The 27,735-nt window shown below is 43.0% G+C and overlaps 1 protein-coding gene across 2 annotated transcripts; it reads left to right on the top strand.

Annotated features, from left to right (window-relative positions):
- Nucleotides 1-47: 47 nt before the first annotated feature.
- Nucleotides 48-27,294, top strand: LOC108918634 (suppressor of tumorigenicity 7 protein homolog). Of its 2 annotated transcripts, none has more exons than XM_018726089.1 (15): nt 48-108; nt 13,385-13,467; nt 14,612-14,771; nt 15,256-15,310; nt 15,935-16,050; nt 16,438-16,513; nt 16,905-17,059; nt 17,155-17,252; nt 20,509-20,623; nt 21,511-21,583; nt 22,248-22,350; nt 22,448-22,598; nt 25,869-25,961; nt 26,125-26,264; nt 27,098-27,294. In XM_018726089.1, exons 1-15 carry the CDS (start codon nt 87-89, stop codon nt 27,191-27,193), a joined length of 1,536 nt encoding a protein of 511 aa, XP_018581605.1. In that variant the 5' UTR covers nt 48-86; the 3' UTR covers nt 27,194-27,294. The 2 variants fall into 2 exon arrangements, with proteins under 2 accessions (XP_018581605.1, XP_018581604.1); XM_018726088.1 differs by having other exon boundaries at nt 26,122-26,264.
- Nucleotides 27,295-27,735: the final 441 nt, after the last annotated feature.

Raw genomic sequence — 27,735 nt, 5'->3', positions numbered from 1 at the left:
TGCTCACCGACCCCTCTTTCTCTCTCTCTCTCTCTCTCTCTCTCTCTCGCTCTCTCTGTCTCCGATCAGAGCAGCCGGCACCAGCCATGTTCGGAACAGAGTCTTCACGTAAGTACCACTGCTTTGGCGGGCATGCCACGGCTTCCGTTATCTGTGAGTGTGTGTCCCCGCATTCCTTTCCTCCTGCTGTCACTGTTGTTCTTGCCCCTGGGCTCCGCAGCCTTGGGTCCCATCATTATGTGTGACAAGGACCCGTGATAATAGCAGCTGTTAGCAGTGATGCTAAATTCTCTGTTCTGCACTCACATTTCACCATAGTCCTCCTCCCTCGTTGTTTCTCTCTCTTTCTCTGGTCATTTCTATCTCTCTCTCTGTCTTTCTCTTCTTTCCTTTAGTCCGTACCACCCCGGAATGCTGTCGTCCACATTTCATACATCCGAAAAAACTGGAGGATTGTGGGATGGGTGTCGGGGTCCATCCTCTGCACGGGGCCCCGGGCCCCGTGGCAGCCGGTCCGTCAGCATGTAACACCCCATGCAACGGATCCTTCAAGCCTTTACACTGAACCTCTGTGCACTGGACCGCACTGTGGAATAACTTTTTACCTGGAGTGCAGGGAGGCAGGCCTTTAAAAGACAGGCCGGGCATTAGAGCACTTCTCTCTCTAACACTGTTGAACACAGCAGTAAAAACTATCCCTACAACACTACGCAGTGAGATAAGAATTAAGAGTATTTTGTCGCACATGAAGCTTCTTGTTGGTGAGGTTCAGCTTTTTAACAAAGTGGTTGCTGTCAAAATCAGTTGAATATTGTACAACCCCAGCAGTTTCTCAGTGGATCTGTGTGTGCTGTGCGGCAGCTGTACAATTTCAGTGACCACAATGGTGTGTGTATTTCCACTCTGCCTGGGTAATTCTTGTTTGTGCAGAGCCAGTCATATAGGGGAGAAGTTTTATACAGAGCGGTAGATAAATACATCAGTAAACTGCCACATCCACAATTACTGGAGGCCAGCGTTTCAAATGCAGTCTGATGGTCTGTGTCCCATGACATCATGCACTCTGAGGGCCAGCGAAGGTCACTCTGAACTCCTCGTTGATGTGATTAAGACAGGAAGTGTTTGCATAATTAGCGAACAGCCGTCCCAGAAGACTGAAGAAATCTGCTCGCGGGAACTGGCATCTCGGGCTCTCTCCAGCCTTCCGGATGATCCTATGATCCTCCCGATCTTTGCTATGACTACCAGATGTGCTCACAGTATTAACCTTTAGCCTCGCTGTCCAGGAAATACTGAATACTTTGTGCAGATCAATGTTGCCTCTTAGGACTGACTTCCTTTATCAGCCAAGTCACTTCTCAGGAAACTCCAACCGACATCTATAGCGCAACACATCTGATGAGACAGTTTAGGGCAACTGGAATATGTTTGAACCCCAAACTCCCAGTGTGCTTGCTTGCTAAACATTTCCAAGGGAATTTAAGTGTTACCGTACATTTTCTTTATTTATGCGAAGCCGAATTGAAATGCAGTTTACCCATAAACTCATGTAGGACCCTTGAGTGGAGTGATCTCAGCTGGATTGTGCCCAAACCGTCTCATTTCTGTTCTCTTGCAGATCACTGCGGTGTGTTTCTGCTGGCATTCTGCAGCTACCATAAAACTCTACTTATCTTTGTTGATGTCAAGTGCAGCATATTCGTGGGGCTCGTTTTGGTGTTCGCAATGCTCATTAGCCTTTCAAAAGGCTCAGTCAATGTTTGAATTGACTTCCCACAGGCTTGGCTCTGATGTTGCGTTTTGTTTATCTGAATCCACGGAATGACTGGTAATAATATCGCTGGGATATAAACACATGCGCCCATTGGAACCTCGCAAATGAATAGCAACAGCTAATATGGAGTTCTGATAATAACAAGAGATTATTTTGGTTTATTTTGCAGTTACTACTTAACAGCATTTGGCCATAGGCATTAAAATCTTTGCCGTTCACCGAGTTCACCGATGTGCGCTTAGTGGATCTTCCAAATTCACATACACTCATAGGGATACTCTTGGTTTTTTGCCCAGTGGCCATTTACGAAAGAGACAGGTTCACTGTATGGCTGAGTAATGGCAAAGATAAATGTTTTGCTGACACCAGCAATGCACTGAGGTAGCTTTTGCAGTCGGACCCTACGCGTGATCCAGAGATGAAGCTCGGTGCTTGTTGCGCGTGTTATGTAATTGGGGTACTTTCATAACAGAGACCACCTTACGTTAGCGTCACACTTCAGCCTCTGGCATGACGGGTCTCTTCGCACATCACAGACATTTCAGTAAACCAATGTTGTCTTGTAGGCAGCTTCTTGCTGGAACTTGTCCATTCGGTGATAAATGTAAGAAGATGATTTATGTTGATCCTTCACGCATCACGGTGTGCCTTGCGTACAAGTTAACATTTCTTTTCCAGAAAACTTTCAGAAAATAAAAGAAATTCTTCAGCTGCATTTTGGTTTATATGCTCCTCTACATGCAAATATCCAGTTCTTGAAACAAGTTTGAGGAAGCCCAAAATATAGTCCAGTTGAACTAGTGGGACAGCACTTGACTTGTGTTACAGTGAAGATGGTGATTTAGTTTGTCCTCTCTGAGCTGTGAGAAGCAAGGTTTGTTTACAGGAAAATGGTAGTTTGATAAAGGCTGAGATTCTCTTTTGGCTGCAGCTTGATGACAAACGGCTGCCTCTGTTACCATGGATACACACCCTCCGAGCACCAAAATGGCCCACCATCGGGTTTCTGTGGTAACTGATGATCATGGTTATTTTTGTCACCCAGCCTTTTGAAAAACAGAGCATGTGTAAATGCCGCCTGATCGATGCTGATTTCTGAAACGTCTCCATTCCCCAGGATTGATCAGCCACGTGCAATTATGCTACTATAAAGCTTTTTAAGCAAATGTAGATCAGTCTTGTGTTGTGTACTTTGTGGTGGAAATGTTACGTTTGGACCCAGTTAAGCTGATATATTAAGGCTGTGTTCTCCATTAGATTCTGAAATATTTCAAGGTGAGAGAATTCAGTTAGGTGTGGATAAATCATGTTGGGATCTAATCTGGAAAGAGCAGCTGAGCCATGTGCAGAAACCCTGGGGGTCATGAGATGCACAGTGTGACAGGAGTGGTCTGAAGCACAACCATTCCTGAGAATTGTGGAAAGTTTGGGCAAGCGTGCAACTGGAGAAAGTGGCAGAATGGTATACCCTTGAGTCCTCTGCCAGAGACTACCTTTTGTATGCTATCATCTTTGCCAGTTTGGCTTTGCCATACATCCTGGCACTATCTGAGGACTGAAACTAAACACACAAATTTAACTGTACCTTTGCTGGTCAGCAGTTCCAGGTTCATGTGTAGCTTAAAAGGAGATTGCTTGGTTACAAAGTATGTAGTCTATAATCCTTCTTCAGAGTGCTTCTGCTGTGTGTGTGTGTGTGGGGGGGGGTGGTTTACACATAGGCTGTTTGTGTTGTTGAAGACAGCATTGCAGATGATGTTTATTTCATTATCTCTGCTGTGCAGGACTGTTCATTATAGTACATGAAAAAATCACGGTGACAAGCCATCCTGGTCCCTGAGACAGAACCACTGGTTTTGTAGTTGTTTCAGCAGGACACTCTTGCATGCTGTTCCATCGCATCGAGTGTCTCTAGAAGGTCCACCAAAATCTGTGCAAAACGCTTCCCGCTCATGTTTATTTGAAAACGGATTCAGTTGTGACATCACTTTGCATTTCTCTTTAGTAAACACACCAGCCGTGCTTCGCAGCAACTTTATCTGGTAAAGCAACACACACAGCTACACACAAAGCTGTAGCTCCACAAGTGCGCTTCGCCACGTCAGCAAGTCTGGTTGACTGCGGCTTGCGGTTTGTGGCAAAAGTACTGCGTGGGCACAGCTTTCTTAGGCATCTGCTTAGGAAGTGATGTCGTAATGCAGAGATGGAGAGAATTATGTCAGTGTACACTGGCAGAGTTGTTGGAACGTATTATATACAGACATTTGCTTCCTATTCTAATTTAAATCCTGGATTCTCAATGAACACTACAAGCGTAGGCAGTTTGTATCTTATCATACCTTCTCTCAGTGTAATGTTGGATTTTGTATGTGCGTGTGTGTGTGGGTGTATGTTTTGTGTGTTTTTGAGATAGTCTAATGTGTCTTTTGGTGCTGTCAGCTGGTGTTTGGTTTGCAAACACCATCAGATCAGATTATACATAGAGCCTTTGGATCCATGTCTTAGGATCTGTGCATTAAAGCAGTTTGAGTTGTACGAAGAAAAGCAACGGGTTTGATAGCTATATAAACTCCAGGGTATAAATAACTTTTTCTGAATATATAGGGAAAGGGTTTGATGTTTGCTCAAATTGTGCAGATTGTGGCATCCTGATAAGGTGTTTTGTAAATTGCTATTTATGAAAGGTACGGGCTTACTTGTCACACTGCTCTTGTGTTCCTACAAAATCTTGCCATAGACGGGGTGCTGCGCGTTGTTAGAAATGACAAGTTTTTCTCCACTTGCACAGACCCCAACCAAAGACACGTGGTAAAATAAGAGGAAGCACTGGGTCACAGCAGCACAGAGACTAAAACATTACACCATTACATGGAAAGTACATGTGCATACATAAAACAAGGGCAAGAGGTTACAGTATTTCAAAGGTATGTCCAAGACTTTCCAGATTTTCCAAAGTTTCTAGACTTTTTTTTCCAGGTTTTCCAAAATTCGATCAAACGTTAATTTTCATATTCTAGCAGAAAAACACAAGGTCATACACATGCTGTATTTATAGTGGGAACATCAGGTATAAGATTATAACAATAAAATAGGCTTTCGTGTCAAGTACATAAGAGTAATCAAGTAATCAGCCAAAGTAGTCATGTTCCCTCGCCATCAAAATATGGGTTGTGGTTTAAGGGGAAAATACTTATTTCTTTTTTTTCTTCTTTAAATTTTATTTTTGGGTGAGTGGAACGGGCAGCATTCATATGTGCGCTCTTAATAGTCTCTCAGATACGCTGTGAACCGGGTAAAAGTCTTAGTGACTGGTTCACGCTGAGCATGCCAATAGTGGTGGTTTAATGGCTACTTCCATTTCATTTAACCCTGCCAGTCAGCAGGCAAACATTTAGCTTCTACTTCAGATTCTATTTACTGCTTGATATGAGCCTAAACAGCTTAGATGGAAGCACACTAGATTTTTAATGTGAGGGGTCCAGTGTTGGCACCCCTGTCTGAATGTTCTGCTCTTCCCAGTAAGTCACTTGCTAGTTACACAGTATTGTACCTGCATACTATGTGTAAAGCAGGTAACATCATTCTGGGCCAGCAGGTAACATAATGGTTAAAATCATCGCCGTGCACTTGAAGGAACCCTATATCAATGTATTTACCTTGAATTGCTCCAGTTAAAGTTACCCAGTTGAAACATTAGAATGATATCTTGATCTTCTGTGTGCTTGGTAAACATGAACTATGTTCTCGGTTTGAAAAAAAAAAATATATATATATACATACATACAGGGGGGTGCGCGGTAGCGCAGTGGGTTGGACCAGGTCCTGCTCTTCAGTGGGTCTGGGGTTCAAGTCCCGCTTGGGGTGCCTTGTGGCGGACTGGCGTCCCGTCCTGGGTGTGTCCCCTCCCCCTCCGGCCTTACGCCCTGTGTTGCCGGGTAGGCTCCGGTTCCCCGTGACCCCGTATGGGACAAGCGGTTCTGAAAATGTGTGTGTGTGTGTGTATATATATACAGCAACTCGTGTGATGTACGCTGGTTTATACAGTGGCATGTGATGAATTTAATGTGCTCAAGAATCATGCATCTGCTTCTAGATTTCTCCTTCTGTTGGTGTAAAACGCTTGATTGTCTTCTGAGATCTAAGTTGTCATTTAGTGTCTGCCGCAAGAATAAATTTAAATGTGTAAAAGTCTCAGATATAGCAATTCAAAGTGCACTGAAAGATTTCTAACGTTATTTATTGTAATAATCTTAAATTAAAATTAGTTATATTAAAATAAATTTGAAATGAGTGAGGGGTGCGGTGGCGCAGTGGGTTGGACCAGGTCCTGCTCTTCAGTGGGTCTGGGGTTCAAGTCCCGCTTGGGGTGCCTTGCGACGGACTGGCGTCCCGTCCTGGGTGTGTCCCCTCCCCCTCTGGCCTTACGCCCTGAGTTGCCGGGTTAGGCTCCGGTTCCCCGTGACCCCGTATGGGACAAGCGGTTCTGAAAATGTGTGTGTGTGTGTGTGTGTGTGTGTGTGAAATGAGTGAAAATGAAAATTCAAGGTTTCTACGGATTGCTACTCACTGCCAACTGCTGGCTGATTTAGCTTGTAAACATGCGCAACATTCAACATGTTGTTGGTCACCGACACACTGGAAACCTGATGCCAGCTGTGAACTCTGTCGAAGGAAGTTGAGTTAAGCCAGTCCACCCTTCACCTTTGTTTGGGTGCATTTTACTAGCGGCTGAGTGTAGAAACATAGATTAAATTCACTACACAACAAAAAGAAGATAAGAGGGGAAGAAAATGCAATCAAAAATAACTAAACTGAAAAATGTTTCTTCAGAAATTCATAATACGTGGAACTGGTGAATTGGAAATCTTAAGTAATATCAGTTTTTGCAATACATTTATGTGGAGAGAGCTATTGTCAGTGTTTATGATAATACTTTTGGGCTGTGGTTTTGAAACACCTGTACTCCCATCCCTTTTATCTGAGCTGAGACACCGAGCCCCTTTGATCGCTGCTTCTCATGCATAACAAGTAAGACTACATGAGCCCAAGAAAATGGTCCGTCCAGCTGATCATCACTTGGGCATAGCTAAGGCGTATGGCCAGGTTAAGGTTTCGTGGGAAAAGAGCCTGCTGGTGAATAGATTTGGTCCACAGTTGGCACGTTCGGTGTGCAACACTGACCCCTCTGTTCTTCACTTAGATAAAGTAACACAATGGTGTTTGAGATAAAGAGTGGATCATGTTTTTTTTGAACATAGAGGACTTCCTCAATCCCATGTATTGCTTTCTCAGAGTTCTGTTCACTGGAGCAGGGTTGAACCCTTGGTCACCAAACCAAGATGATACATTATAATTGGGACAGTTGCTGGGGTTCTGATGGGGAATGGAGATACTGCTTTGTCCCACTCACAAGGAGATGAATGTGACTTTGCATCCTAAGAACGGTGCAGGTTTAGGTGTATACTCATGCTTGAGACAAATATAACAGTCTCACTGCCCCAGTGTACCCAGTTCTCTGGTGCACAAAGCTTTGACAACGAGGCTGTTTCGTGTATTGACAGAACTACCAAAACCTCCTCCACTATCTCTATGATCTTAAGATTAAGCCCATTGGCCACAAGTACAAGTCCAGATCTTCAGTCTTCAAGCCCGTTGTTGGAACTTGGTGCACTGGGGCTGTTTAGACCATTATATTTGACTAAGGAATGAGTCTATACCTAAGCCTGTATCCATGGCAGCAGGGTTAAACTTATACCACAGGCATAATTTTCTTGTTCTCTAAAAATCAGAGATAATGATTTCTTGGTTTATGCAGTTTTCATGATCAGATATTTCTGGTGTCTTGATTGCAGTGGCCAGATTAAGGACAAAGTGAATCACTGAAAGGTAAGGTCTGCAGCTGTTCTGCACTGTCTAGTGCTGGGGAGGCCATCACATCACTGGCCACACGTCATTAAATTAAAGACACAATATCACCTTCCAATGAGAGGTTATAAAAAGGTATAACGTGACTGTCTGTGTGTCCTTTGCATGTGCTTTAGAAACAGGTGCAGAGTGTTCTTTGAAAATATGTCTCTTCATCTCATAATCTGGCCCGATAGGGTTCGGTAAATTTCACAGAAGCTCCCACAGACTTGAAACAGCCCACCACCCATACGGGCCTGGAGTGCCAGGGGTGTGACCTTCAGACTTCCACAGAAAACAGCAAAGGCATCAGGCTCAACTGCTCAATCACAGCTGGGTTTCGGGTCTTCATTTTCCTATGTCCTCTACACTTCCACTTTGCATGACCCTTTTAGCTGTGTTCCTACTCCTTGCTCTGTAAGGCCTATGCTAGCTGAAAGTGAATTTAGTTCCCTTCCTACATATTTCATGTCGTGGAGTAATATTTAAAGTGCAAACTGAAATTTACATCCTTCACTAATAGGCTTGTAATTTTGAAACTGGTTAGATTTTAGGTGTTGGGTGATATGAAATCAGAATATACAGAAAGGGCATCGATGAATATATTTTGCAGTTTATACTTTATTTTGTTAGGATCTTATTTCTTTGGTTTTTCAAAACCTTAGATTTTTTCTTTGTCACAATTTGTACTTTGCACAATATTTCTTGGAACAACATTTTATATTTTTCTGGCAGCACAGTGGTTAGGGCTGCTGGTTTTAGACCTAAAGGTCATAGGTTTGAATCCCACCTCAAATAGTACCCTTGAGCATGGTGCTTACCCTAAATATGTCGTGGTGAGAAAATGATGAAAGCTGTGTACAGACAATGATGTTGAGGGACTGATGTGTCTCAGACTTGTTGGAGCTTCAGCGCAAAGTACTGCACGTTCACATCAAATGAACTGCTATGATGCAGGTTGTCACTGGGTGGGATAATCTTCAGTAAAAAGATCATCCTGTTACAAAGCAGACCTTGAAGAACTGTTAGAAATTCAGCTTTGTGTCTTTTAGCCTCCAAAAAAACAGCTGCTTCAGTTGATTTATAAAGTCTTGCAGGCAATATTACGTATCATTCTAAACTAAACTTCTGTGTGCAACAAGTTTTAAACCTCTGAACATTGAAACCAATGTTTTATTTTCTTGAACTGCTGTTTGTAGTAATATACAAAGATTTTTGTATGGCATACAGTATATCTTAGTGTCATGCATGAAAAACATGAAGACAAGGTTCATGGTGGACTCAGTTGCTGAATTTAATGAAAGTTTTAGAACACTGACTATGAATGTCAAAACTAGGCAAGGCTGGAGCAAGGTGCTGAGCTTCTTGAAATAACTGGACAAAACAAGGCAAGGTCAGAAGGCAGATGAACTGGTGCACTCTTAACAGAATCCGCAAAGCAACCCGGGCAGTTTCTTTTATCCTAAGCAACTTATGTTGTCAAATGTGAATGGTACTAAACAATTAATGGATGTCAGACATGAGCAGGGACATCTCCAGTCTCAGATATAGCATTTAAAAAACTGACCAAGGACATCTCCAGGGAAACTCTTGTGTTGTCAGATGTGACTTTGCATCGCTTCAGCAGAATCCGTGATATCAGACGCGAATCGTCCGTCAATGGGGAGGGAGGAGACTGTGTCTGTGGTTCAGGGTCTGTGACAGTACCACCCATCTACTAGTGGCTACTGCCATAAGATGATGACAAGATAGAGGATGACCTTTAGGCTATGGTGCTCGGCAGTCCGGATGGGTTTGTGTGGAACAAAGAATCCAGAATGCCCACAATCTCTCCTTGGAACCATAGCCCTCCTAGTCAACCAGACAGCACAATCTCACGCCACAGTGCTTTGAGTCCAGAAGAGTACAATCAGTGTAAGCTGGCAAACTATTCACTTCAGTTGGTGTTAGGGGTAGTTGAGAAGTGGAGCTTCAACAAGGACACGTGGAACTGGGCAGGACAGTTACAATCAGTTGGTTGCTGAGTTGATTCGCCTAACCAGCTAATGTCCTTTGGACTTAGCTTTTTTGACAGCAGTTTTAACTTGATGTCATAAACTGAAAGCCAAATGTGTTGACCTGGCTAGTAGACAACCCTGCAACATACCCAGTGTACCCTGAAATTTTATGATCAAACTGCCCTATGTAAGTAAACATGGGCTGAATTTCAAACGTCTTCAGTCCTCCAGAACCCCAGAAGAGTGGAGTAAGGATGCATTAGTGAATTCTGCGTGTGGGGCAGGGAAGAAAGCAGGCTCAGTCAGGCTGATGTTGGCTTTCTTCTTCAGGCATTCCACCTGACCATTAGACCACGGGTGGTATCCCAAGGTTAGGCTTACTGAAACCCCCATCTGACCAGTGAAGGCCTTACCAGTGAAGTTGAACTGAAGGCCTCTATCTGATACAGTGTTCTCACAATGCCAGAACAGCAAAATACAGGTATCCTCCATTAAGCAGGCCTCATTCATCCTGAAAACAGTAAGTATACCAAGAGCCTGTAAGCCGGGAGGTCCTTTCCCATTATTTTAAATGGAAGAAAAAAATGATGTGTTCTTTTAGCACATGCCCAAATATTTACACAAATACTCTCCAAACACTTAAAAACAGTCTCAAGAAATAGTAATCAAAACATTTATTTGATAAGATATTAGACATAATCAGGAAGGAAATTAACAAAGACTAAATTAGGGCAGAAATTTTATTTTTTACTAAACAGTAAACTATACAGTAAGTACACGTTAACATACAAAAGGCATATATTTACATTTATTCATTTAGCATGTTCATGTTGAACAATTTTGTGATTAAAAATTGTTGAATAATGGCCAGTGGGGGTGCGGTGGCATCATGGGCTTGGCCTGTGCTCGCTGTGCTGTGGGTCTGGGGTTTGAGCCCTGCTTAGGGTGTCTTGTGGTGGATTGGTGTCCCGTCCTGGGTGTGTCCCCTCCCCCTTCAGCCTTGCACCCTGTGTTGTCTGGTAAGGCTCAAGCTCGCTGCGACCCCGCTTGGGACGAGCAGTTGTTGAAGCTGTTTGGAATAATGGATAAACCTTTATGCAGCAACTCGTGTGATGTACATTGGTTCATATGGTAGAATATGACAAATTACTCTAGAATCATGTGTCCGCATCCAAATGTCTCCTTCTGTTGATGTAATGCAGTCATTGTATTTTTGTCAGAGATGTATGTCGCTTTGGAGAAAAGTGTCTAAATAAATAAATATAAATGTAGCAGACACTTTTCACCAAAGCGATGTACATCTTGGAGAACAATACAAAAAGTATGAACAGAAGGAGAGATTTGGATGCAGACATAATTTTTGAGTACAGTCAGGTTGTTACTGCATAAACCAGTATACATTACACAAGTAGCTGCATATAATCTCAGATATTTCAGTATATTAAAATCCACACACACACACACACACATTTTCAGAACCGCTTGTCCCATACGGGGTCACGGGGAACCGGAGCCTAACCCGGCAACTCAGGGCGCAAGGCTGGAGGGGGAGGGGACACACCCAGGACGGGACGCCAGTCCGTCGCAAGGCACCCCAAGCGGGACTCGAACCCCAGACCCACCGGAGAGCAGGACTGTGGTCCAACCCGCTGCGCCACCGCACCCCCTCTTATTAAAATCCAATAGCCTGTAAATGTATTAACATCCCAAGTAATCCTTTTAAACTGAAACTCAGTTTTAGAGCAATGTTATAGCAAAAAAACAATTTTTTCCGTTGTCAGACAACTAAAATATGCAAGTCAGTGAGGCCGAAAACAGAGAGGGCGAGATAAAAGAAAATGAGAGAGAAAAAGCCGAGAGAGAGGGAGAGCACACATCAGTTATACAAACTCAAACTGTAAACCAAACAGGTAAACTCTGTGGGCCCCTCCACTCTCCGTCAGAGAACCTGTCAACCACCTCGTTATTTGCAGGTATGGGACATGGAGCGCAGCGCCTTAACCGCTCACTTAGCGTCCCTGTCTGCATCTCCTCCAGGGACCTTATTAGATAAATCCATTACTAGTGTAAACCAGTCTCAGTCTTTCAGACTTTCCAGAAACGTGGCAGCAGTCCTCAAACCGGTGGACTTTCCCTTCATGTATATACCTCGGGCTGGCTGGAAAAGAAAATCCAGAGAACATCTTCTGAGCTTTAAATGCTCTGGCAAGCTCATCAAATTGGCATCTTTTCCAGATGATTTCAGTTGGGAGATCGGGATAAAGTCGCAAACAGGAATCTTTAAAATTGAAATCACGTTTCTTCACTTCGGCTTTCTCCGCGTCTTCTTTGTCAGCAAGTTATGGAAGTTGGACCCGAATGCTCCTTAGATGAGCATTCGGGTCAGGAGCGTGGCCATGGTGTCGGTACGCAAAATCCATCTCAGTGAATCAGATGGCAGACCCACCCAGGAATGTAGTTTGTCCTGCAGAAATTGTTTGAGGATTTTTTCCTTTGGCATTCTCAGGCACACCAGTTCCGCCTTGTGTGACTTCACGTCTTGCTTCAGAGCATCTATTAATGCGTCTTGTGTGTCTTCCTTCTTCTCCTAAGCAGAGATCCTGTGTTCAGTGACAGCAAAGCAGTTTTCAAAACAGTTCTTACAGTCAGTTAAGTTGGTGAATTTTGCCTGCTCAGTCGCAACCAAGGAGAGGAGTTTCCTTAATTCAGTGCTGATATTGTCCAGTTTTGTGAAATTAACTTCCGTATCTCTTAGGCTGACTTCCCATACAACTCATTCGATCAGATAGGCCTTTTATAATGTGTGTGTGGCTCTCTTGACCAGATAACATTCAACCATCTAACTCCCTCACCTATCTCATCTCATCTCATCACTTTGCACTTTCATCCAAGCTGCCACATCTGCTTCTGAAGGCAAACTTGTACGGCTGGCGACAGAATGGAGAGCAAGAGCCCCAATTCCTTCATCATCTTCCGAGAATTGAGATGCATCCAAAACTCTAGATTGCATGCCCTGAGTTGGTCTTATCTCAATGGTCTCTGTTTTAGATGTTTTTGCTTTCTGAGAGGGCAACCATTTTCCATCACAAACAGTTTTTTGTGGTTTTCTTTGAGATTATCTATCTATCTATCTATCTGCCTGCCTGTCTGTCTGTCTGTCTGTCTTCAAAAATTTGCTAAGTTCCAACATAGGTTCAAAAACTGTGTAGCATGAACTTGTATCATGTGTTATATGTACTTATTAGGATCTTACTGTGGATAATATAGGAACCCCACAGTGGACCTTGGGTGGGTGGACCTTGGGTTTCATGCCTGTTATTTGGTTCAGCACGGAGGACTCATCTGGTCCCAACAGCCTCTCAGCAGCGTTGCAATTTTGACTTTGTCTACCTCCCATTTTGGTGCTGGCGGTAACAACAGCAGCTGCTGACCAAAGTGGGGGTCTCCACAGGATAGGGGGTTAGGTCTGGTCTAGTGTACCAGCCAGACAAAGGTGGAGCATATCTGAGTTCCTGAAAGCCTTTCTGCTGCAGACAGCTATTTCCCCTCTTGGAGTGGCCTTGTGATCCTTTCACAGCTGTGGTTTTTGAGGAAGATGCATAATGTTGGGTTGTGAGAAGATGTTGATGGATGTGAGAATTTTGGTGAGGTTTGCTTCATTGCTTTCTCAATCTCCCCTCCTCTCGTACCCTTTTTTATTTTTCTGCAGTGAGCATGTTCCTCAACACTTTGACCCCGAAATTTTACGTGGCTCTAACAGGAACTTCATCTCTGATATCAGGCCTAATCCTGGTAAGTATCTATTGCACTCTGATGAACTCTACAGCTGTTGCAAGCTGAGTGTAACCTTTTCTCACAGTTTCATTCTTGGTTCTGAGTTGCTGTTGCCTGGAAACTGAGACATATGCTACATGTAGAGTTTGACATAGCCACATGTTTAATGAGGCATACTCAATAACTAGTTGGGATTTTCTATATTCTCACATAGCACCAAATTATTGCTTAGCTCTTAATGTGGCAAGACAGTTAAGAGATTTTCATGAGGGTAGGATGTGGCCCATGAGCACATGCTGGTTACCATGCCTCCCTAACACATGTACTTTGTTACAGTAAACACACATCTAGTTGTCATAGCTCCCAATGCATGTTCAAAGCCCTGCTTCAAAGTGAGAAAATGCTGACTGATACGGAGAAAGAAAGGGAGACCACAGTTAAGAAGTTTGAGTCACTGTTTCTTGTTTTAACTTGTTTGACTAAATAAATCCTGCTATTTAGTTCAGCAAACCTGAGAAGTGTCAGGGAGTGTCACAATAAACACATTTAAATGCAGTGTTGTAGTGTGTATCTATGTGTGTGTTTGTGTGAGAATAAGAGCTTATGTGAAATGTGCATCTTGGAACTCCGGTCATGTGAAGAACAGGTCATTGAACTCTCCCCAAAGCACATTGTCATACATTAGCATTCAATGTTTAGCGCTCCAACGCATTATGTCAAGTGCACAGCTGTATATTTACATGCAACACAGGGTAAGAAGTTTATAAGACTGCATTGCTTTTACAAGACATCAGTCAAGTGTAATACTTTTTGGCTGCTTCTGTTGGGTTGTTGTTTTGCTTCGCAACCCGCTCTACTGTGTTTTCAGACCTTCTACGTTTTGTTTTCAAAATCACAGTTGAAACAAACATACATCCATCTCCCCTGCTTGGTTTTCGTTGTGCGGCCCAGTCACCACAGTCAGTTGTATGTGGAATGCTGTTAGTGGAATTACTACAACTGGACATGCTATGTTACTGCATCATAATAGAGAACCTCTTTGCACAAAATTCAACAGATGGGGACAGATTTCATTGCAAAAAGCGTTGGGCTCATGTAATATTGAATGGCGGCAAAAGAAGCTTGAAACATATTTCAGACGTGACATGTTGTGCTCGCGCAGATATTTGAGTGGTGGTACTTCCGGAAGTACGGGACCTCGTTCATTGAGCAGGTGTCAGTAAGTCACTTGCGCCCTCTGCTGGGAGGTGTCGATAACAGCTCCCCCAGTAACTCCAGTACCAGCAATGGAGACACAGACTCCAGCCGACAAAATGTCTCAGGTAAGCGGAGCGGTACAGCTGTGCTTCATTGTTCATTCTTTGAGGGGTCTGATTTTTCTCTTTTTCTTTTTCCACTCAACATTCCGTGTTCAAAGGATCTTTTGTCATTGGCACATTTTTCGATGGTAACAGCAGCTTCTGAATGTCGGTGCAATTATTGCCTGTCAGCTCTGGCAAACCCCCTGTTTTGTTTCGCACTCATCTTTTTACACGCTACTTCAGCTCCCGAAATCATGATGTAGCGCTTGGGTGTTATTGCCTTAGAACTCAAGTCATTAGTTATCAGTATGTTGTGTTGCTTAATGTGAATACAGTCAATAGTCTTTTGCAGATGTCTGTTATTAGTATATTTTTTATGTTTTGGCTATTTCCCTAAAAAGAGAATTTGCTCTACGAATGAAGTGTAGTAGTGGTGTAAATGTGAGGCACATGTGAAGTGAATGTGATGTTAACCAATGTGTTTACTTATCTCTCCCACCCTCAGAATGTAAAGTGTGGCGAAACCCATTAAATCTCTTCCGAGGGGCAGAGTATAACCGGTAAGTGAGTTCGGTTCTATCACGGGACTTGTCATTATCACACGGGCGCTCTCCATCCTCCCGCCTCATTAGCCCAGCCGCTTGGATTCCACATTCCGGACAGCTTCATTTTTCGCAGGATGCAGATCTCGGAGCCTTAATGCCATTTTCCACTTGGCTGATATGTCCCATTACTGGAGCACCCCCAGCCTGAAAAAGGAGTGTGCCCCCCGTGTGCTGACTAATGCTCCAGATGAGCCCCTGTGTGGCCTCCGCTCGGCCCCTCCCCTGCTAAGGAACATTAATTTTAATAACCCCTGTCCCATTGTCCACATTGTACTGTCTCTAACTGCTTTTTCTGTTGTCAATGTAGCAGAATGGATGTCCTCATGCGTAGTGCAGGGGTGGCTGGTCTATGAGTTATCCCAATTCCGAATTGCTCTACTGACCTAAGCATTTGGATCGTAAATATTGAGCCCCCTGCCCAGAACAGCTAATAACATTAAAGGAGGACCTGGCCTTTGTCCACAGAAGTTCAAACTCACGAACTGCATCTGTCCCCTTTCTGTGAGATGTAGAGCTTGGCATGTGGAAATGATGTCAAGTCGTGCAGCAGGTTCTAATGGCACTGATCTTCTCTACCAGGTACACATGGGTGACAGGACGAGAGCCGCTCACCTACTACGACATGAACCTCTCCGCCCAGGACCACCAGACCTTCTTCACCTGCGACTCAGACCACCTGCGCCCTGCTGACGCCAGTGAGAATCCATTAGAATGCATTAGGGTAGCATTCGAAAATATAGGCATGCCTGAAATGTTAACTAAATCCGTACATTCCTGTCTTATGTCTTTGTCCTTATTCAGAGTTATTTTAGATGTTTCAGCCTAAAGGTTTACTCTTCAGTCTTAAGCAATGTGTTCAGTGGTGCTGGGAAACCTTGGATAATTCTTTAAAGACCTTGCCAGTTTTGTTAGTGCCGTTTCTTACCGCAGTTTGACAACCAACACCAAGAAAAGATTCATTTTCGAATGGCTCACCTGTGGTGCTGCCGGTTAGAATGGACACAGGATGGACACAGGATGCTTTAGTACTTTTGACCATTGCTATGGTCAGTCTGTGATGGCTGCACTCTGTTTGCATTCAGTTATGCAGAAGGCATGGCGAGAAAGGAACCCCCAGGCCAGAATTTCCGCTGCCCATGAAGCCTTGGTGCTGGAGGAGTATGTTGGGCCTGCAAGTGCCAGTTCCATTTCCCTACTCAAACTCAGATAATTTTTTGCGACATACAGTACGAGTCAAAAGTTTGAGCAGATTTACTGAGGATTCTTCTTCATGAGTCATTCATTTAACAGGTTTGATCAGGAAATGAATGGACATGCCTTCCAAATTCTTCTGCAGCAGTTCCAAAAGATGTAGCACAGTTGTGTGTTACTTTGCTTACACTCTTCTGTCCAGTTCATCCCATGTAGGTGTAGCCCATGTTGCCCAGTGTAGCCCATGTTGTACTCAACCTCTTGACTGGTACTGTGTGTTGATTTTATATTCCAAGAAGTGGTGTTAAATTGCTGCAGCCCATCAGCAGGGTGGTTATGGGGTTCTTGCTGTGTCCAGCTGTGCCACAGCCTATATCCTGCTGGCGGAGGAGGAAGCCACTACAATTGTGGAGGCAGAGAAGCTCTTCAAGCAGGCGCTAAAAGCAGGAGAGGTCTGCTACCGTCGCAGCCAGCAGGTGCAGCATCATGGAGCCCAGCATGAAGCCCAGCACAGTGAGTGAACGCACACAAGCTCACACTCACCAGTACAATTAGCCATATACACACGTACAAACCCACATGTACCTTGGCTGTGTGATGTCCCGCAGGGAGAGACACAAATGTGCTGGTTTACATAAAGAGAAGACTGGCCATGTGTTCTCGGAAGCTGGGCAGAACAAGGGAAGCCGTGAAGATGATGAGGGATGTAAGTACCACGGAGGCGTGGGGGGAAGCCGTTGACAAGCAGGTCATGTACAGAAACCTCCAAAAGTATTTACGCCCTTGATAAATACTTTAAAGTTTAAAGAGAGAAGATGAACAGCTATATAACATCACCAAAAACCAAATAAACTGCTTTCAAAACAGGTATTTATATGTGTTTTCTTCAGAAATATGTGTCAAAATGACAGAATGTCACGTGTAATTTCTTTAATTCGTTGTTTTTGTCAGAAAATAAAACAGAACGAAATATGCAGTGGAATTCAGATTATACAATAATTCTGAAGGGACTCTTTTTGACCTCTTGTGTTCCACTAGGGTATCAAAAGGATAGTGCATGTTAGAAACCTTTTTGTCAACCATTGCAATGGGGGCAGGTACAGAACTGACAATTAAAAAGAAGCAGATTTCTCGAGCTTCACAAATCAGTCCATGGGTAGAAAAATATGCATAACAACTGAGTGGTACCTGTAGCGTGGTGCTTAGAGCGCCTTCCTTTGGCTCCAAAAGTTGCTAGTTTGAATCTCACCTGCTGCTGTAGTACCCCAGAGCAAGGTACTTATCCTGAATTGCTCCTATTGTCAAAGCTCTTTTGGAGGAAGGTATCAATTAAATGAAAAAAAAACATAAATAAGCATGACTCTTAATCAGGAAAATAAAAATGTGTTTTGATTAATCAGGAAGAGAACATAAGTATGTCTTGTCCTGCACAACTGGAAAAATTATGATAGACAAAAAATAATCCAAGGATTCAGCCTGGACAACTGCATTACCTTGTATCGCTTTGTGGTCACCACATCTCTGAGTCCACCATCAGAAGGTTCCTCCATGCTAACAAGTTGTATGGCAGGGTTGCCAGGAGAAAAACTTTGAAACTTTGAGTGGAACTGTGTGAACAAAACTTAACTTTTTGACCATTCATACAATAAGCATAACTGGTGTCAACAGAGAGATGCAAACAAAGAAATGATACTATCCATGGCATGATGAACTCCATCAAATGTCACCATATACGGGCTGAAAACCTGGTTTCAGGTACCAGGAAGCTGCAATCTGGGCTCAGGTGGACCTTCCAACATGGAAATCACCCAAAATATACCCTGAAATTATCAAAAAAATGGTTGGAAGAAAACAAAATCCAGATTTTCCAGACACCAGACTCAAACTGCACAGAAAACCTATAGTTTGAACTGAACTGGAAAATTAGGACAGGTACAAGATCCTACTCTAACCTTATTAAAAATTTTAGGAAAATGTTTGTTTTGAAAGAAATGTATTTGAATAAAAGCCTGACATTTTCCTGATTATTTTGAACTAGCTTTTTTCTCAATTTTTGTGTTCATTTACATCAACGGTGCTTGTAGTTTTTTGAATGCCTCAGTATGTCCTTCATTTGTGTTTGTGAGAATATCTGGGTTTGCACAGGGATAAATAACAAAATACTGTGGTTTTAAAAATGTGTGGAAAGGGATGTTTAAGTGACAGAGCAAAGGAAGTGACACAGGTGACACACGATGCATTTCCACAATGAAATGTAAGGGACGGATGTAGCTGTTAGAATACCGTAGGAAAAATTTTTATATGGTGAGGTTCTGATAAGAGCAGCTTTGATCAGACAACATACTGGGTTTTCCAGGCAATGCCTTTGCCCTTGCAGAGATTAAACCCAATTTACATTTGCAGTCAGTGATTATGTTATTGTTATTTTATTGTTATAGACTGCTGTGGGATATGTTTTATTTTTTACATGCCCCCCTTTCACCCTTGAAATGCCAGAAATCAGTGTGCCAATTTAAATTTTGACCAACAGCATTCAGTTCAGGGTTATTTCTCCTGAAGGCCTTTTAGGCAACAAGCAGGTAAAAGAAACTTCACTACAGTTCCCTAATTTTAAGAACCCAAGCAAAAATTTCCCAGGATCGCATTTTGCTCACAAGTAAATAGACATACATTGCATTTACCTGATGCTTTTCTCCAAAGCAACATGCAGTGTTAAGGTTACTCATATCACAGTTATTTATACAACTGGATAGTTATACCAGAGCAATTTAGGATAAGTACCTTTCCCAAGGGTACTATAGCCAGAAGTGGGGATTAAACATATGATCTTCGGTCTCCTTTGGGGCCCAAGGCAGCAGCACTAACCACTACACTACCAGCTGTTCCTCTGTTTTACTGCCTCACTATACACTGGTGACTGATCTGGATGTGTGAGCTGTTTTCTAACCTCTGATCCAGCTCCATTAAGCATTCAAAAGCCAAGTCAGTGAACTGTAGTCAAGAGGAATTATTCCATTTGACTGTTAAATGCCATTTCCTGTGGAAGACTTATAGTCACATATGATGTTAACAGATTTAACTCAGATTTAGCTTTCATTTGTATGGTACAGTATATGAGAGCATTTCATTTAGTTAGAATTCTGTATTAAATTGGCGAGTTATGAGGAACTCATGGAGCAAGGCCACTTGAAAGGTTGGAGGGCAGGGTGTGTGTCCATCCAAGTAGGCTGTAAGGCATCTGCTGGGAAGTCTTTGTGTAGGGCTGATGGTACGGATATCACAGAAAGTCTGAGGATGAAGGCTACGAATGTTGTTACTTAGGCTACATAGGCATCATCTTGATAGTTGTGGGTCAGGAGAGGTGAGCCATGGGTTCAAGGTACCGCTACCTGGACACACCCTGCGGCCTGATCAGCCTTGCTCGGGTTGCCTGGGTGAGGGGTTCTGACACTGAAACACCCAAAACACCCAAGATCTCAGTTTACATCACTGATGATGTGTCCAGGTGCATGATCTAAAAAAATTAAATATGCATATAACAGGGAGGCAATTGTATGTAAGTTTAGAGCCAGAGGGGGGTTCCCATAGTCATAATGAAGTGTAAACTGCCTGCATTTAAATCACTGATTAATTTGGCAAAATATACTGCAGTGCACGTTAGTTTACAAATAGATGGTCTTAAAATTATTATTATTATTATTATGCTTAGTCAGAGAAACATAGTATGAAACTCATGTAAAGCTGAAGGAAGTTCAAGAATAGTAACTGACCTGAACCTGGTCTTGAAACAAGAAACTCATACATGACACAGTTAATTTTAGAACTGACAATTTATAAATTTTACAAATGACATGCTAAGCACCCTGTTTACTTTGGCTTCAACGGAGCTCCTGTTTGGGCTATGCTGTGCACTTCAACGCGCCTTGTGGTACTACATGTAACAGCAGTTGTATGTTTTCCAGTTAATGAAGGAGTTCCCTCTTCTCAGTATGTTTAATATCCACGAAAACCTGCTGGAGTCCCTGCTGGAGCTGCAGGCCTATGCAGACGTTCAGGCAGTGCTGGCCAAGTATGATGGTAGGTATCATGACTGGGAAACCACAACCCAAGTTTCCGGTAAAGCACCAGGAGCTGTGGCTTTCAGTGCCTTCAGGAAGGCAGTGGAGTGGGCGTTCTTGGGGGTGACTGGCTACATACCTTGTGTAAAGAAAGGAATGTTTATGCTGAGTGGGATGGTTTGAAGACCTACCAGTTTGGAGGACATGCCATTGACCGCCTTTGTGAAACACACATTGTGCAGACAGATCCGGCTATGATTCTCGTTTAGAGCCCCGTTCTCACTGATACAGAGAGGTGATTCTTCAGAAACAACTGCAAATTAAAATTTTTAAGGATTTAAATCGCTTTTAAAAGCAGCTCTTTTCTACCGATCGTATGTTTTTTCCTCCAGCTTCATGTGTGTTGATGCTGGTCTGCTAATCATGCTCTAACGGTGTGTAATTTCTCACCCCTAGTTCTGCGTCATACTACTAAATACTGCACATCTGAGCAAAATACTTTGTAAACACTCAACTGCCAGAAAGACCATGTGGTAACATACAGTATATACTACAACTGTCTGGTTATTTATGTAGGTAATTTAGATTGTTGGGTTTGTAATAGTGGCCAAGGGCCAGGGCCACCTTTATGTATCTTGTACAAAGGTCCTGCAGCAGGACCGTTTTCATATGACTGCTTCATTATTCCGAATTTATTTATTCTCCATATTCACTAGTTTGTAATTTAACATTATGCAGTCTAGTGGTGTCCCTGAGTTTTTAGGCTTTGTGAGGCTCCAGGAAATCACAACTGTTTTTGTGTGTTTTTTACAAAGTTTCATCATCATGTTATCACACTTGTCATTTTTAAATATTTTATAATGTTTTCCTTAACTGATTACTTGCTTTTTTGTTTTGTTTCCCCAGATATAAGTTTACCCAAATCTGCAACAATATGTTACACAGCTGCTCTTCTTAAAGCCAGAGCCGTATCGGATAAGTATGTTTCCCTTTTCATACATGATTACGCTGCTGCAGGTGTTACAGAGCTCTTTACAAACTTGTGCAGACGTCAGGTGGCCCTATCTAGAATTTTCTGTACCAAGCCACAGTGATACCTTTAAAAGCTTCGCTGTGGATGGGGTTCACAAACATCCCCACCGCAATTTCCCGCTGAGCTGCTGCCATTTTTCTTGCGATATGCGATTCATATTACTGTGTTTCTTCTTTTGTCCCGTGCCCATGAACGGTCCGAAATAGTTTGACTGTCTTGATCGCTTTCTACCACGATGCTCCAGTTTACACATTGTGTATTTAATTCCATGACTAATGAACAAATCATGATCATTAGTTGAGGATTTACAGAATTTTTGTTATAAGGATAATGAAACTGATGGCAGTGGGTTTATTTTAATGTGCCGATAATGCAAAAGAATCATTGTACCCTGAGTAGCTCTTATTTATTACTCATCATATGATATTACTACTATTACATTATTATATACAGCATATTACATTGATATATGACATTGCTGCTGTTGCTGAGATGCATTATTATTTAATTCTGCAAGCTTATATATTTGGAGTGGAAGCAGATCTGGTGCAGAAATTAAAGTTGTTCAGGTTCCCTATATGGCCCACAGCTGTCTCCTACGTACCCTAAGGTTTTCCCCAGAGGCAGCGTCACGTCGGGGACTCAACACAGCAGAGATGAATGCCGTGGAGGCTATACACAGAGCAGTGGAGTTCAACCCACACGTGCCCAAAGTGAGTATGGCTCAGCCGTCCTTTTGTCCACTGCAACAGCAGAGATGCCCTTTGGCTGCACATTTGCACCTTTGAATCCTGTGGCCTCTCTCCACAGTACCTCTTAGAAATGAAGAGTCTCATACTGCCACCAGAGCACGTTCTAAAGAGGGGTGACAGCGAGGCCATCGCTTACGCCTTCTTCCACTTACAGCACTGGAAGAGGGTGGAAGGCGCCCTTAACTTGCTCCACTGCACCTGGGAGGGAAGTGAGTACCTCCACATCTATGATTACCATCACACACACAGTCTGAAACTGTTTGTCCAAAGTGGGGTCGCGGCAGACCGGAGCCGAACCCGGCAACACAGGGAGCAAGGCTGGAGGGGGAGGGGACACACCTGGGACAGGATGCCAGTCTGTCGAAAGGCACCCCAAGCAGGACTCAAACCCAGACCCACCAGAGAGCAGGACCTGGCTAAGCTGCTGCACATCTGCACCCCCTGCTGATTACCATCACTTTAATATTATTATACCATAATCATCCATCTTTGTTGTATTTATTCAGCTCATTTTATTTTTTTTAAATAGTGCGCGCGCACACACACACACACACACGTTGACTGAAACCGCTTGTCCCGGGCTGGAGGGGGAGGGGACACACCCAGGACGGGACGCCAGTCCATCGCAAGGCACCCCAAGCGGGACTCGAATCCCAGACCCACCAGAGATCAGGCACAGGCCAAACCCACTGCACCACCACACCCCCCTCATAATCATCCATCGTTGTTGTATTCATTCAGCTCATTTTATTTTTCATATAGTGCCTTTTTCAAAATGTTGCCATGGGTCACTTGATATAGAATAGTGCAAAAATACAGAAAGACTTCAGAAACATAATTTAAATGTTAATTTGATGTGTTGAAGCATACTGGGCATGTTGACAGAAACAAAGTTGTGATAACTGTAGTCAACAAGTTCCGTAGAACAAATGTCATATTTATTTTAATTTCCTACTTATGTTCTTAAAATGTTACATTTTAGGCTCAATATGGCCATTGATGAAATACATTTACATTTATCCATTTAGCAAATGTTTTTCTCCGAAGCAAACGTATGCAAAAGTACATTTCACAGCTGAAGAAATTTAGAAAAAAATTTTAAGCTATTAATCTGGGGGAGTGCAGTGGCGCAGCGTGTTTGGCCAGGGGTTCAAGTCCTGCTTGGGGTGCCCTGTGGCAGACTGGCGTCCCATCCAGGGTGTGTCCCCTGTGCTGCAGGGCTAGGCACTGGCTTGCCGTGACCCTGCTCGGGTCAAGCAGTTGTAGACATTGTGTGTGTGAGTTATCAAGCTAGTTTGTCTGAGACCCTTCGGAATGCTTTGGCAGGTCAAACACAACTTATGCCAAGGTATTCATTCTTTTACATTTATTCATTTAGCAGACACTTTTCTCCAAAGCAACGTACATCTCAGAAAACAATACAGAGAGTGCATTACATCAGCTGAAGAAGCTTGATGGCAGAGGCCAGAAGACTAATGAAGAGAGGTTTGCCATAGCCCAAGTAAGGTATCACTATGGCCTGGACCAGAAGCTGTGTGGAATGTGGTGTAAGACATGAGTAGATTTTGCGGATGTTGTATGATACATATCAGGTTATAGCTTCAGTGTGCTAGGAAAAGCAGAGACTTGATTCAGTTGTTAACTCTCAAGCTCTTGACCCATGAAGCAGATGAGATGATTGAATTGTCCAGTTTGATATATGGAGAATGCCAGTCTTAGAAAGAGTTCTAGATAGTAACCAGTCATCCAGGTAGAGATGTCAGAGAGGCATGCTGCAACAACACAGGACACATTTGTGTCAGTTGGGGTAGAAGAGCGGAAGAACTGTCTACATAAGAGTGCCAGGAGAAACAATGAGTGGAAATGGCAGTGCCAATAGTGGAGATGGTACAATAGTAACGGACCCAGCGCTGAGCCCTGTGGAACACCAGTTGATAGATATGAAGGATCAAACCAGGAGCAACACTAAGCTACCTGGTAAGATCTTTCTCATAACTAAGAATCAAACAATTTCAGTGATAGTCTTTTAATTCTAAGTTGTTTAGTGAAGAAAGTAGGATCTGGTGGTTGACAGTATCAAATGCTGCGGAGAGGTCAAGGAGAATGGAGGGGCACCAACTGACTGTGAACTTCTGACACCGAAGGAAGACAGTATGGGTGGAATGACCAGTCTTTCTTACAGATAAACTGTAATCTAGAAAGAACATCATTCTTAACAAGTAATATAAATAACTAGGATCACACTGCATGTGTTTCAGAAAGAAAAGAGAATAGTAAGACTGGTCTGTAGTTCAGAACTGGGTTTGTGTCTACAGAAAGTCTTTTAATAGTGGTGAGATGTCAGCGGTTTTGTAGACAGAAGGTACCTGGGAAGCTGCCAGAGGGGAATGAGCAGCAAAACATGGAAGAAATAAAAGGAATAACTTGTGGGAAAACAAGGTGTAATAGAGGAGAAAGAAAGGGGTTATGAGAGTAGATATTGACTTTGTGTGAGAGCAATAGGTGAAATGTTTTGCTCTAAGAAAGGGGTTGAAATATATGGAACAAGGCTTTTCCTGTAGTCCTGGCATAGATGGAACAGCTCTTAAGAACCCGTTGGTAAGGGAATAGATTTGTCTCTAAAGAAGAAAGTAAATTCATCAGCAGTGACATAATTTAGTCTTGTGCTACACTTCTGTGTATTAGAAAATTTTTGTAGAATTTTCACTAAGAAAATTGTGCCTTATGAAACTTGATAATGGGGACAACTAGTTTGATTAGGACCTTTTTGTAATTTATTATTATTATTATTATTATTATTATTATGGTTTTTGGAGACATGCTTTCAACAATGTGCCGGGAACATTCTTTATGGATGCTGGTCATGCTGACTCCCACCTGAAGATTTTTTTGGCCACACATTCAAGCTGCAAACCTCCGGTTTCACCTCATCCTACTTGACACTGTGTATTCTTTGTGACGTGGCACATTATCCTGCTCAAAGTATCTGTTTACAACGAATAGACTGTGGCTATAAAGGGATGCACCTGGTCAGCAGCAAAGCCTAAATGCACTGTGAAATTTAAATGATGTTCTGTTGGTATTAAGGAGCCTAATGTGTCCCAAGGAAACATTTCCTACACCATCACTCCACCAGCAGCCTGTACCTTTAACAGAAGGCAGGATGAATTCAGGGACTTTTGCTGTTGATGCTGACCCTACCATCAGCACATTTTTCCCATAATCACACTTACTCTACATTTTAATGGCTACATAATCTAATAAACTAACATACATACAATCACTGTCTCAGAACTGGTCCTGCCTTGCATATTCAAGCTCTGTACTGCTGCTGGGGGCTTGTCCTAATTATAAGAAGGATTAATTAATAAAGATGCTATTCCCACTTGTGATCCTCTCTGTCTTTTGACTTTTTGCGAGGAAGTTTTTTCATTCAAGCTTCCACACTGTTACATCCCTTACATGTTTCCTTCTTGCAGCATTTCGAATGATCCCCTATCCCCTGGAAAAAGGTCACCTCTTCTACCCCTATCCCATCTGCACAGAGACTGCAGACAGAGAGTTGCTACCAAGTAAGAGATTCTCCACTCTTTCCTTATTATGCAGGATGCTTTTCTAGCCACCAAGGCAACAAAAAAGAAATCCTTATGAATGCTCAGACTAAAATGCACGTTGATGTGCGAGTACGCTTTTGGAAGGAGGTTGACATTTTATCTCATTTCTGTGTGTAAGCAGTGTTCCATGAGGTGTCAGTGTACCCTAAGAAGGAGCTGCCCTTCTTCATCCTCTTCACAGCGGGGCTGTGCTCCTTCACCGCTATGCTGGCCCTTCTCACACACCAATTCCCCGAGCTCATGGGCGTCTTTGCCAAAGCTGTGAGTATCCTACTCTCAGCATGCAATTGCAGCATCAGAACAAGAGCGATTCTCAAATTGCACACACCAGCAGAACAGCAGAACATCCCGTCTCTTGGACCCATATTAGGCATAACTATGAACTTCGCATAATGTATAAGACACTATTTTACAACATTATATGTATACAGTATATGTATATAATATGTTTGCTTTAACAGCTTAATAGTACCTTCTCACCTGACTGCAAAAGGTTAAAATGCATAAAAGCCTTGAACTCTGCATGCGACTTCACAACTTGTGTTCTGAGCATCCGCAGCGATAATTCATATTCTCAGACTGCTCGATGACTGTTCTTAATCATCTGAAGAATCTCAAACAGCAGCTTGAACAGTACTTCAGCCTGAAGCTAGCAAAGCACAACTACCTGTGGACACAGGCTGTGTTTTGGAGGGCCTTTATCTTTGATCTGACAAAGGCAGGACTTTGTGACCTTGAAATTCAAAGACTGTCATAAATAAGATCCAAGCGCATGGGCCCCTATCCCGTGTGGTGCGTGTTGCCAAAACATTTTGGCCTCGTCCCCCCATCCCACCCTCAACCATCCCCCAATGTCTTACACTAGAGCTTGCAGATAAGATGACAAGTGGCTGTGATTGATGGTAGGCTACAGAGTCTCGGTGTTTTCACAGAGGAACCTGCATGGTCTTGCTCATCACTGTAGGTTGTGAAATTTCTACTACATTTAACAACGGAGGGTGTACAAGTTGCAAATGGCTTTTGTTGATGTGAATGAAGGCGCTCAACTTCGGCACTTTGAGCTTCCACTCTGTTGTTCCCTGGTCTCCCTGCAGTTCCTCAGCACTCTGTTTGCTCCTCTGAACTTCATCATGGAAAAGGTGGAGAGCATCCTGCCATCCAGCCTGTGGCACCAGCTGACGCGTATTTAGCACCTAACTGTGCCGAGTCCACGTGCTCTAGTGGACCGCCAGAGGGCACGTTGGAGAAAAAGGAAATACGGAGTACTGCCTCCACCTTTTTATTGTTTTGTTTTCAGCCTATTTATTTTCCTTTTCAATCATGTAATCATGGTTTTGTTGTACAAAAAGGTGGTAATCAGTTGCCTTTTGGAAAGAAAAAGCTAAAAAAAAAAAAAAAACAAAAAATAAAATTTTATCTATTGCCAAAAGAGCTTCTTTTCTATCCACTCTATTTATCAGTCACTTATTCGGACCAGAGAGTTTGAGTTTGTTTGTTTGTTTGTTTGTTTGTTTGTTTGTTTGTTTGTGTGTGTGTGTGTGTGTGTGTGTGTGTGTTGAACCACACCCCCACCCTATCTGAAGTGTTCACCCCAGGGTACCGAGGCCTTCTCGGCGACTGACGTATTGTCCTGTGGAAACTCCAAAAATGCGTACAACTCAGCAGTCTTGCTTTCCAATAACTATAAATCTAATCTTTTATTTTAAATTACACGCTGTATTTACACAGAATA

The sequence above is a fragment of the Scleropages formosus genome, chromosome 21 (assembly GCF_900964775.1).
Source record: "Scleropages formosus chromosome 21, fSclFor1.1, whole genome shotgun sequence".
NCBI lineage: Eukaryota > Metazoa > Chordata > Actinopteri > Osteoglossiformes > Osteoglossidae > Scleropages > Scleropages formosus.
Note: the sequence above shows the minus strand (reverse complement) of the source record. Positions and strands in the feature narration are given on the sequence as shown.